The 12661-nt window shown below is 34.2% G+C and overlaps 1 protein-coding gene across 2 annotated transcripts in view; it reads right to left on the reverse strand.

The window, feature by feature from the left end:
• The window catches only part of heca (headcase), a 244899-nt gene that overhangs the window by 93076 nt on the left and 139162 nt on the right, over positions 1 to 12661 (reverse strand). For both annotated transcript variants that reach the window (XM_065365223.1, XM_065365222.1), the window contains exons 3-4: positions 6849 to 7037; positions 2132 to 2320 (exon numbers count right to left, since the gene is read on the reverse strand). In XM_065365223.1, the coding sequence (XP_065221295.1) occupies positions 2132 to 2320; positions 6849 to 7037 (378 nt within the window). The remainder of the gene's footprint in view (positions 1 to 2131; positions 2321 to 6848; positions 7038 to 12661) is intronic.

Consider the following 12661-nt stretch of genomic DNA (forward strand, 5'->3'; position numbering starts at 1 on the left):
TTGAATTTGGTGTTAAAAATATGGGTTAAATTTTTTGTACCTACTGTAATACTTCGTGTTCGTTGAAGTAGAGCTGTGAAAATTGTTTTTTTTCCAATACTTAGATAGTATCGTAATATAGGTACTTTTGTTTTTATTTGATTGCCAAAATGGATAATTTTTGTTAAAAATACAGGTTAAATTTTTTGTAATCGATTTTTTTTGGTTTTCTACTTTTGTTTTGTGATTAACAGTTGACTTACATCGATTTGCACCACTGGTTTTATCATATAAATGAAAAACTGAAAAATCGTTTTTCCAAAAGTCGATAAGTCAGTTTACTTTTTCTGCCGCAGAAGCGCTGCGAACTCGAGTTACACCGCGAAACCAACACGTACGTGTTGAGGTAGACCTAATGCAACATGCAGGACAGGTTGCATACTCCAAGTGCATCATGGCTTCAAATGGGCACTAAAAACGTCATTTATCTCGAAATCATGATTTTTGACTTATCGCTTTTTGGAAAACCGCCCTTCATTTGGAAAACAACTTGGACGACGATTTCTGGAAAATTATAGATATTTTATTACAATAAAGATTTTTTTTTGTGAAATTTCAAATTTCAAAATTATTTTTAGTCATTTTCAAATGTTTTTAAAATTTTTGAAAATATTTGTGACGTTTTTAAATGATTTTTAGGAAATTTTGCAGACAAATGAAAATATTTTTCCAAGTGTCCTGACACATTTATGCTATCCCAAAAAATCTCAATTCCTCACATCATAAATTACACGAATGCCTCTATCATAGCAGTACTTGAATGCAGATTTTCCAAACACCCCCCTTTCTCGAATTCCACTTCACCCAACATATTTCTCACTACACCCCGAAGCAAAACAAGTAACCCAACACATCTCCTAACAATTTATCTCCAATGATACGAAAATTTCATTTAAAAAAAAAGTAAACCTCCACACACACATATTCTTCAACATACGAGTATTCCTACAACCCTTCAAATCAACCCATCATATAAACAGCAAACAAATTCGAATCTGTTGCACTTACACAACTTCGCTTCCAGCAAACCCTTCTTTCATCCAAAAAAAAAAAAAAATCCCCATAATCGTCGCATTGCCACCGCTTATAAACGACTTCCCAAGACCGTCGTCGATATACGTAATCCTCGTGTTACACCGACATCACTTTTACACATACTCAAAGGCCATCTCCATTTTATATAAAATACGTTGCATAATTCAAATATCGTGTCCGTTCGTTACACATACGAGTACATATTCGTATCGTATTCGTATAAGCATTTGATAGTTGACCATTTACGACGACACGACGATGACGGACTATTCCCTACGACATTTTAACACGAGAGCCACACGAAACATCATCCTTTCTAAATTCTAATGTACTCTGGACGATATACTCGTACGTACGTATCTCCAGGGTATTAACCATGAATGGCTCTAGATAAAAAATTCAAACCGAGAATCGAATGAATGCAGATCACCACAACTCGTAAGCACGTACAACTTTGACGATTTTTTTCCCTCTGTGTTCGAGAACTATGATGACGATGATGACGAAAACGAGCTCGGAATTCTTTCTCGAACCGGCCACTGCCGAAAAAAAAAAGCGGTCTTGAAAGAGTATACCAAAAATCGACGTCGTTAATATTCCGCTCAGCTAAACCGCGTAAAAATTTCCTATTCTGTAATTACAAGTAGTACGAGTGTTGAGAAGCCTCACGAACGATGCTTCTTTCGCCTCACAAAGTACTAATTACTTTGATCGGTCGAGTCGAACATTCTTCAACGCCGAATTTTTTCCCAATTCCCTTCGTTAAATAATCGCGTTTTAATTAGTACGATTCGACGACCAAGATAAGGAGATTTCGCGATAACGTAATGCCCTACTACGTGAGACGATATCGGGGCAGGGGCGGTAATTATCAACAGCTAGAATAAGAATAGAGGGAAATTCGAGTGATTACTCTGTTCAAGGTGATTCCATGAACGATTCGTAATCGACCAAATGTTACTCTTGGACCTTCTCATAGAAGAAGGTAACAATTCGACCAACAAAGCTAATTTTCTACAGACCCATATCCCATAAAAAAATCTCGAATACAACTTACCCTAACTCTTTCTTGACAACAGGCCATCGCTGCGAATACATCGTACGTGTACATCGTGCCAATCACCATAGATCCTCCGTCAAAGGCTGTCTTACAATGGACACAGCGTATTCTAGATCCAGGAGTAAAAGCTTCCAAGCAACGCATACAAATCGAGTTCAAAAACAACCTTCTATTATCCTTGGCCACCTATAAACATAATTCAGAAAAAAAAAGACTCCATTTTAATACAACAGAAACATTCTATCAAAAAATACGATTTACTTATGCTCCATTCGTTTAATAAAATTACTCCGAAAAGAAGAGCAAAACTCATCCATATCTCAAAGGGAAACCTCACACACACACACAGTGTACATTTCAAATGTAGATATTTATGTAGGTAAGTAAAGAGGAAAAAAAACACCCATCATCCCCTATCCTACTATGCATTTCTTCTCATATCCTAATACCTACTATACAAAGCTGCTCAAGCTGAAACGCGACGAGCCGAGCTAGGGCACCTAAAACGGATAAAGGTACCTTTAAAATATCTATTTTTAATCTTTCGCTTTTCTCGGTTTGCTTTTTTTTTATATTTTATTGCTGCTTCAAAAAAAAAAACCAACAACCAGTAGAAGAAGACGTCAAAAAAGAAACGTCTTTAAAAGATTGTCAAATGTAATTGAAGTTTATAGCGAGCTCTCTTTGAAGTTTTTCCTAAATGCTCGCGAAAAGAAGAGAAATTTCATCTAAATTCAATAACTCTCTCTTCTTATACTATTTTTTCTTCTTTCCTACTCTTTGGTATTCACTTCTGCTTGAGCATTCGCCGTGGTCTCTTCTCGTTCTATTATATGGCTTAGTCTCTCTCTCTTCTTCAAACATAGCCTTTTGTACAATAAAGGCAAATGTATTCTTTGCTTTACTATAGTCGGTCTTTTTTTTTTTTTTACTTTCGTGCCCCATCAAACGTGAAATAATACTAAAAGAATAAGCTAAGGTTTTTCTACTTCTTTTCTGTATGTTTTTTTTTCTTTTTTTTGCCCTCGTCTCTATTTAAATATTGTCAATTTGTCTACGACGACGACGACGACGAGTGGTTCATCGTTCGTTCGTTATTTTCAAGAGGTGTATTACTTTGACTTTTTTTTCTTGCTGCTCTACTTTTTTTACTTTTGAAGATTTCTAATTTTTTGAAAAAGAGATTCTCATTCATTTAAACGTCAATCGTAAACCCCTCTCCCCTCCTTTCCCTCCTCCCCAATTGGACAAATCTGAAAACTGATTTTCAAAAAATCAAAATTCAGGGCCTTATTTAAACCTGCACCATTTCATGAGGTGGAAGGAAGGAACTTTTGCAAAAGATCACCCCCCCCCCCCAATAAAAACATTGAAGGAAAATTTTTGAACAAAAAATCAGTTTGTGCTACAAAACAAAACTCGATTTTTAATCTCAACTCAAAAAATTGTCAAATAAAAAGTATAAATGAGCTCGAAAGAAGAGAGAGTAAGAAAATGTGATTTTTTTTTAAAGCATTAAAAAGGGTCATTAAAGCGAAGTTCAAAGACATTCGCAGTATTGATTTGAATTTTTCTCATTTTTCTGAAATGGAGACACCTTCAAGGTCAAGAAAGGCTTAAAAATGAGAGAAAATCAAAAAAAAAAAAAAGGTGGGCGTAAAGAGTCCACTTCAACTCAAAGGAAGTTTCAAATCATGGATAGGTTTTTTGATGAAGTCAACTGAAAGTTCAGAATCTCGAATAAACAGAAAAATTTCACAAAATATCATAAAAGTCATTTTTGATAGTTTGTTGTAAGTTAAGCTATTCACTGGTTTTTGTCCAAGTTATTTCAAAAATTGTTCATTTTTTTCAGTTTTTAAAAGTCTAACATCTTGTTAAGAATTAATTGGAATTTTTTCCACGTTCTCAAAAGTTTGGCCCAATATTTTAAAATTGGCTTACTTGATACTGGAAATTGGTAAATTAAAAAAAAAAGTTCTTCAATGTCCGACTCAATGTTCAGAATTGAGTAATTGTAATTTTTCAAAGTTGTTAAAAATCATACCGACAATTTTCAAAATTTTTTTCCAAGTTTTGAGAAGTCTACTTAGACTTATTAAAATGTCAGAAATTGCTGATTTTTTTTTTTTTTGGTTTTAAAACGTCCGACATTATGTCAAGAATTTATCAGAAATGAAAAATCAATCAAGATTTTTAAATGACCTAAAAACTTGTGTGAAATAATATCAAAATGTCAGAAAAAGACCATGGGCGTCTGTAAATAAACATTTTTTCAGTTCAGGCCATTTTTTTCCAAAAAGTTTCTGAAAATCTCACATAACCTTGAGAATTCATAATTATTTTTTTTAAGTTCTTGAAAACTCAGACAAAAAACTAGAAACTCTGACGTTATCTTAAAATGTGAGAAATACGTGATTTTTTTTTCAAAATTTTTGAAAGTCTGGCATTATTCTAAGGACTTGCCGTAAAATCGAGAATGTTTATAAGTTCTTTAGAGCCATAAAAATTTTAAAACCCTAAAAAAATACCTAAAATTCACCCTCAACCCTGCCATAATGTCAAGAATTCATCGTGATTTTTTAAAAATCCGAAAATGTCAGAAAATCAATAAATTTTTTTCTCGAATTTTCAAAAAAAAAGTAGATAGATGTTTTAGTTCTTCCAAGTTTTCAATTGTTCACCCCTCCCACCCACCCTCCTCCTTCCACCAAGCTCAAGAAACGTTTTCTAATCACGAAAAATGAAGAAAACAAAGCCCAAAAAATTTAAATTTTCAACAAAAATACACGAAATGTTTCAAAATTTGGATTTTTTACAATTACAAGTTACATTCCTTAACAATTTCACCCCCCCACCCCGCTCCCGCCCTTCTAATTTATACCGGAGATGAACCAATAAACAGCTAGGACATTTTTTTCAGATTTAGAAAAAAGCTACGACTTTCCAAGTTGGAATTTTGAATTTTGAAATAGACAATCATTTCAAGGTTATAAAAGAGGCTTCGAAGTCTAGAAAAATTAAAAAACTGAAATATTCGAGCAGTTGAACTTTTTTCTACAATCAGAAATTATTTTAAAAATCATGAAATTTTTTTTCAAACCTTCCAATAGAACTTCCTCGAACCACCTATCCCCTTCCGTTTTAAAAAATCTCTTCTAATAACTGCAGAAATTACGTTCGGAGGGGCTCAAATTTTCAACCAAAAAATAGACAAATTGTGAAATTTTTCAAAATTCAGTTTCGTTTACGATTACTTACTCCAGCACTTACAAAAAAAGGTCTCACTCTTCCCCCTGTTTTGGGGGGGGGGATAAACTAGCCGTATTTTTGATTTATTTCCCTCCTAAAAAATAACCTCAAGAATTTGAATTGAGTATTTTTCAAATCAATCTTCGCATTTTTTTTTCTAATCACATTTTTACTGCAAAACATGAAAAATTAATTTTTCGATTTTTAAAACTCGAATTTGGGCAAAAAACGAGAAAAAATCAAGATGGTTCTATTTTTGACCTCTCTCTTCCACTCTCCATCAATTGAAACCGGTTTCAAACCGTTTTTAGTAGTTCTGGAACCTCCAGCAGATTTTTGAAAGTTGAATTTTCTACACTTGAGCGACCTTCAAGAGACTTTTTGAAAATCTGGAATTTTTCAAACATAGCTGGAGGCTCTAGAAGGATTTGGAGCCATCTCAAATCGACTCAGCGGGTTGAAAACAGGATATAGGGTGAATTACAACTTTTAAAATTATTTCGGTAACATTTTGTGGAAAAAACTTTCAAAAATTTGCTGGAGACTCCAGATTTGCTCAAAACCGTTTCCAGTCGATTTGCAGAAAGAGGGAGGGGTGGTCTAAAATTGGGCAATTTATCGTAGTTCAAGCTCTGTACGTTAATTTGGTAAAATTTTGATTTTCCCTCCATTTTTTAACCAAAAATTTTCAAAAATTTATCAAAAATTGAAAAATGCATTTCGATTCAACATTTTTTTGCCTGTTGGAATACCTCATTTGTAATCCCCCCCCCCCCCACAAATTGAACTTGAGGGGAAAAATCATAAAAAATGTTTGCAAGCGTACGTAAATAAATATTAGAAAACCATTTCCTTGCACAGGATGCTTATTCAGTTTGAAGAATGCTGCTTTTACAAGGTATTCAAAAAATCATAACATGAAATATTAATCAAAATAATAGATTGAACTGAAGCCTCTCCACGAATCTGTAGAGAGAGGAGGGAGCCAATAATTAAATCATTCGATCATTAAAATTAGCTAAAATAGGTCTCCTGTTATTCTGCAGTCTCTACTGATTTCAATCTCTAATGACTTGAAATGGTTTTAGAAAATGAAAATTCAACTCATTGAGCATTTTTTTCCAAATCTGCAGGAAAGTTTGAATTTAAAAATTCAATATTTCGGTCATTTTTCTCAAATAATTCTGGTACATAGATCTTCAAAAATGAAAAAAAAAATTGAAAAATGGAATCTGCACTCCAATTTTATTACTCAAAGACTGAAAATCAACGCAACCGGAGAAATCTTCCAATCCAATCAAGAGATATCACCTTTTAAGCCCCAAAATTTCCTACCCCCTCCTCCTCCTCCAAAGATCCAAAATTCTCATCTTTCAACCACACTTGCATTCATTGCATTTCATAAAAATCTTTATCACATAAATACTTAATCGTTAAAATATTTCAAGCAAAAAAAACTCACCTCAACACTGCCCTTAGCATGTTTCATCGGGCTAAGGAAAAACGTCCCATCGATCAAAGGATACCGATCGTACACCTTCATCGGTCCGCTACACAGTACGCATATTACTCGACACTGGTGATGGGCTGTGAGATTAGACAGTACGAAAGATCGTATTTCATCATTGCCATGATTCCCTTCATCTTCCATCTGAAACGAGAGAAAAACAAAAAACAAAAAAAAACGTGAATTAAAAACTCTTCTCTACCACTCTCCAATCTCCATCTTCCGATGGAAAATATTTTAATTAAAAACAAAAAGGAAAAAAAAGACAATAACGACGAAAAGAAAAAAAAAATCTCAAAAAAATATATATAAGAGGGTATAACTGGGTAGTACCTATTTCAAAGAGAGGGCTCGTTTCATTCGAAATTCTTTACAAATTAAGAAAGCGTGCGGTCGTACATAATCTTCGGCCCTGAGAAATGATTTACTTAGAGCGAAAAAAAAGATGACGATTTCGAACTAAAAAGATGATTCACGACAATTCTTTCGTGCTGTATTAATCAAGGCGAACATAAAAAAAAAGAAAAAAGGACCTGAAATGAAAAAAGTTCGACAAAAAAAAACCTACCCTGATCAGTTTCATTTACAAATCACCATTCGTAACTTAGGCTTTGATATTGCGAATGAACTACACCACCATGAGAGTACATCTCGCCACCCTATTCTCTGGCCGAGTGCACTTTATCAAAGAGGGGGAGGGGCCTTTGTTCGACCAGGCAGGGTTAATTACACACCTTCGTTTAGTTACTCGTAAAAGGGACACGCTCACTGCCATCCGAAGACTTAAATCTTAACCTAATTAATATTTAAATACGTTTAGGTCTTGGTGAAAACGTCTACTTCGTGTTACCTTTTCGGACGTCGTAACCAAATTACATCCAAATGATGGCGATGGCGAATGTCGTCGCGCCTAAATTAATTTCCAAGCAACAAGTCCGGCCCATTAAGCAAATGGCTAAAAGTAACCCCGATACGCGAAACTAAACCTCAAAGCCCTATTTTCTTCTCAACCAGCGACGCTTTCAAAGTCGAACTTTAAATAGCTCATATTCTCCTCTAATACTAAATAAAGTCGCAACTTATTAAATCTCTTTTGTCTTCGTTGTTTCAACTTTCAATCACTTATCAGGCTATCATCACGCTCGAAGGGTATAATTCAATTCCCACAGGGTTTCAGACATCTCACATTATATTACGAGTACGTCCAACTTGGGCGACCGACGTTTCTTTTTCCATTTTCATCCTTCGAAGAAACCCACCCCACCGTTCAAAAATTAACGCCCAAGTTCCCCATCAGCAGCAGCAAAGGGAAAATTTAGCATAAAAATACGCACATATCATTTTTATCGGTCTCCTAGTATTACACACGAAGGTAGATTGCCACAACAACACGAGGAGGCAGGGAAAGGCAAACATCACAAAACGTTGTTTATTTTGTTCTCCATTTATTAGCCTTTAAGGGATGATACCAGTCTTTCGAAGCTCTCTTATATATTTTATACACTCTTTACCTCCCCCTCCTTCTTCATCTCGTATACTCCGGTTACAACACGACGTTTATTTTTAAACTTTATTCATTTTCACTCACCCCCTTATATGTATAATAGTGAGAAGAGTCTCAGGAAGAGAAAAAATACGTACGTACGTACAATATATGAAAATTTCAGTCGACGAAAAGCGTACTGGTAGTCGTAGGTAGAGGTACATCTCAGTCGACGTTATTTACAAGCGAATGTAAATATTGAAGAAAATTTAATATCGAAGATGGCTTATTTAATGTGCAAAGAGCACGTGGATGTTGGCAAAGGGGGGAGGGAACGTCATCTACTCTAACTTGAAACAACATTCGAGCCTTTTGTGCATCTACCAGCATCCGAATAAAACATTCTTCATTTTTTTCATTATTTTTCCCGAAACAACTCTCACAAATCACTCCAGGGAAAGGGTAGAGAAAATCGAGAATATTTTTTTTTCTGTCTCACACTCGAGACAACGAAAAAAATTAAAACACTGTCAAAAAGCAATCCCCTCCCTCCTCCCCTCATCGAGTGTTAAATCTTTTAATTACGTTTCGTTGTCAATTATTCAAATGATTTTTATATTAATAAACGACGACTACAACAATAACAACGGTCGAGTTTTAAAGTCCTCTTAATGAATCCATTAAAAGTTTTTTTTTTTAAAGTTCCCATCGTCCCTGAGAGTAAAAAAAACTGGAATGAAAACGTCGCGCGAATATTTTCCAGTATAATTTTTCCAGCCTTTAGCTCTATGTCCTTGCCTCGAGCATCTTTCACGTTCTAACCATTCAACAAAATCACCTTCAACGACTCCCCGAACGGCCATCGTCGTAAACATTTTAACGTCCGTTAATTTAGGTCTATTGTTTGATTCGCTAACTTTTTATTTTATTTTGGGTTTTAACCAAGATCTTTTTTTTAAAGCTTAAATACTCGTACCTATTCGTACAACGCGACGTGTTATTAAGAGTAAAACTTTCTTCGGATACACGATCATCTTTTTAAATTTACAGGCAACTTTTTAGTGTGCACTTTTTTAAAAACGTGTTCCACATAAATGGACTCTTTAGAGCACCTGGGACGAGGAAATGGAAGGGGAGAGAGTGCATTTGAAAAATTTACTAGATTAATAATCTTTAGATGAAAGGTTCAGCGAAAATTGCAATGCTAGGATTTGCACTCTGGATGAAAAGAATACATCCTCAATCCCAAAATTCTGCGAAAATATCAAAAAATTCGGACAAAAAAAATTGTTACGATTTTTCTGAAAAGTCCCCCTCCCCTCCGCCTCTAATTTCTCCAAACTGCCAACAAAATATGAGAGGATGTTCATTGACACAAAACAAAAAGCAGGGAATTTTTCAAATATTTCAATAGAGAGGGGGACGGGGGAGGGATGGGGAAGCTCCCATAAATTTTACAGATCCTTATTCAATTATTTGTCACAGTAAGATGAAAATTCTAAAAAAAGAATAAATGAATGAAAAATTTGAAATCTGAATAAAAAATTGACAAAAATGGACGTGTTGCTCGACTTTTTTGTAATTTTTACCAAAATAAGTAGAACATTTTTGCAACAAAAAGGGAAATATTTGGCAATTTTGGCAACATAGTTTGGCTCTTTGATCATTTTGAACATTTTGGTAATTTTTTGAAAAACCAGAACTCTGATAATTCTGGCAAAAAAAGTAAAACACTTTGACAATTTTGTGCATAGAATATTTAAGCAAACAGCAGGCAAAAAAAAATTGTAAGTAGTTTATGGCAATTTTGGCAAAACAAGCAGAAACGTTTCTGCATTTTTGAAAAAAAAAAAAAACAGAACTTTGTAGAAATTTCTGTCAAAAGAAGTAAAACTATTTTAAATTCAGTCAAAAAAATGATCCTTTTTGGAAATTATCGCGATTAAAGTAAAAAATTTTAGCATTCAAAAAAAGGAATGCTATTTGGAGATTTTAGCAAAAAAAAAAAAAATGAAACATTTCGTAATGTTTAGTGAAAAAAAGTAAAATTTTTTCAGCGATTTTGGCAACAAAAAAAAATCATCAATTACAGTTTTTTCAAAAACTGCAAAATTTTGAAATTTTGGCAAAAAAAAATAAAGGATATTTTGGAAAAAAGGGGTAGAAAATGATTGTAACGCTGCTTAAAAAGTGCAACCATTCAAAATTGGGTCGAGAAATTCTAGCAATAAAAATAAAAAATCTTGGCAATTTTTCGAAAAGTAGTTGGCAACACATTTTTACAATAATTAGTGAATTCAGCCAAAAGAAGTGAAAAATTTCAGCAATTTTCAAAAAAAATATATTTTTTTTGTGGGTCGTTTTGTGCAAAAAAGGTAGCACTTGAAATTTTTCAACAAAAAAACTCAGCCAATTTTGTCAAAAAAAAAAAAAAAAAAAAAAAAAAAAAACAGAACAATTTGGGAAAAAAATCGAGTCATTTCTGCCAAAAACGCCTTTTCTTGGCAATTTGTCAAAGAAATTCTGGCTTCAAAAGTTCATTTTTTGGCAAGCAGTAAAATTCTTCAAAAAATTGCAAAAAAAAATAGTTCTTACTTGTTGACTATTTTTGTCAAAGAAAAAGATCTTTTTGGTAGTTTTGTCAAAAAAGTTGAACATTTATGCAATTTTGCCACAACAAGCAAAATATCTTGGCTTGGCAGTTTTGCAAAAAAAAAAAAAAAAAAAATGAAAGTATTTTGGCAATTTTGAAAAAAAGTAGTACTTTTTGGTAATTTTAATCAAAATGTAAATTCTTTGACAATTTTGTCAATTATCTACGTAAAGTAGAAAATTTTGGATATTTTGATGAGGAGAAAAAAAAGTACAACATTTTGGCAAAAAATTGGTAATTTCAAGTCAGCTGCAATAAAACGAATTAAATTGCATTGAAGAATAAGTAAAACTTTTTGTTACTTTTGACAAAAAAGTAGAATATTTTGGCAACTTGGGTACAAACAGTACCAGGAGGGGATGCGCCCCCACCTTCCACCATAAGGGAAGATAAGTTCCTCAGAAGTGCATGCACTGTTTATGGAAACTTCCAAAAGGCAGAACCATCATCACTGTTGAATTAGTTCAACGAGGCACTTCAGAGTCTGTGAAGATCTTACCTGTAACAGTTTTATATTAGCCGTACACTACATGTGTATTGTTACCTATATTATTCTGCTCGCAATAAGGAACTTGTTTCAGGCTTAGGCCGCATACATTTTATTGTCTTCAATGTTTTAGTAATCAGTTTATATCTTATTTATAAGTATAAACAATTACAAGTGCGCACGTAATGTTTATATTTTGAGTTGTCTTACAACACCTATTTACTTGGGACTCGTATGTCTGAGTGGTGAAGATAGGTATCCTACCTTCATCTATGTAATTTGGCAAAAGTCTTTATGCAAGTACAAACACTCCCCCCACCCCAACTTTACATTTGGCGCCCAACGTGGGGCGCCAAATGTAGAGTAAGGAACTGTTCTCTTCTACCTGAAGAGAGATGACGTCTACTCTTACACATGTGAGTTGAGCAGAACCAACTCACCTAGACTCAAGAGCTCATAGGTGATTCTGGGGTGTAGAAAACACTCCTATAATAATACACGAACATGCGCAGTTGCGCACTCGCCAATTGATGTATTTACCAAGTAATATACAATCAATGGACTAGAACAAAGGCTTGTATAAGTAAATGTACTTGCCATACTGACTAAAACAATTCCCCTAACCGCGAGATTACAATTACATGCAAATGGATTAACAGTTCATTATAATACTAAAGAGAAGTCTTCTACCTAAATGAGGCAGACCAGAATCGGATAAATCGCCCAAAGAGGCGAAAAAGCCTAAAACAGCTAAAGATCCTACTCCGATCAATGTTACCAGGAGATCTCTCAGAATCCTTGAACGTCGGAAACGACTGGGGCAGGAGGCTGCAGAGCTCAAAATTGGATACATTAAAGTTGCTCGGAAACCAGTTCCTATAGATTGCGCTGCCTGTAGTGGAAACTACTACACAGCAGTGCAGCCACTTCCCTCAGGTCCAATTCTTCCCTTTAGGTGGAAGTGAAGGGCGCAATCTGTACTGGTAAGTACAAAACATAGTTAATTTTAGCAAAAGTCGTGGGAAGTTTGATACTACTTAAAAAAGTACATTATTTTGACAATTTTTGAAAAAAGTAGAACTCTGAGACAATATTTGGGTATACTGGCAATTTTCACCAAAAATTTGAGAATTTTAACAAAAGAA

This window comes from Planococcus citri, chromosome 5, assembly GCF_950023065.1.
Source record: "Planococcus citri chromosome 5, ihPlaCitr1.1, whole genome shotgun sequence".
NCBI classification, from domain to species: domain Eukaryota; kingdom Metazoa; phylum Arthropoda; class Insecta; order Hemiptera; family Pseudococcidae; genus Planococcus; species Planococcus citri.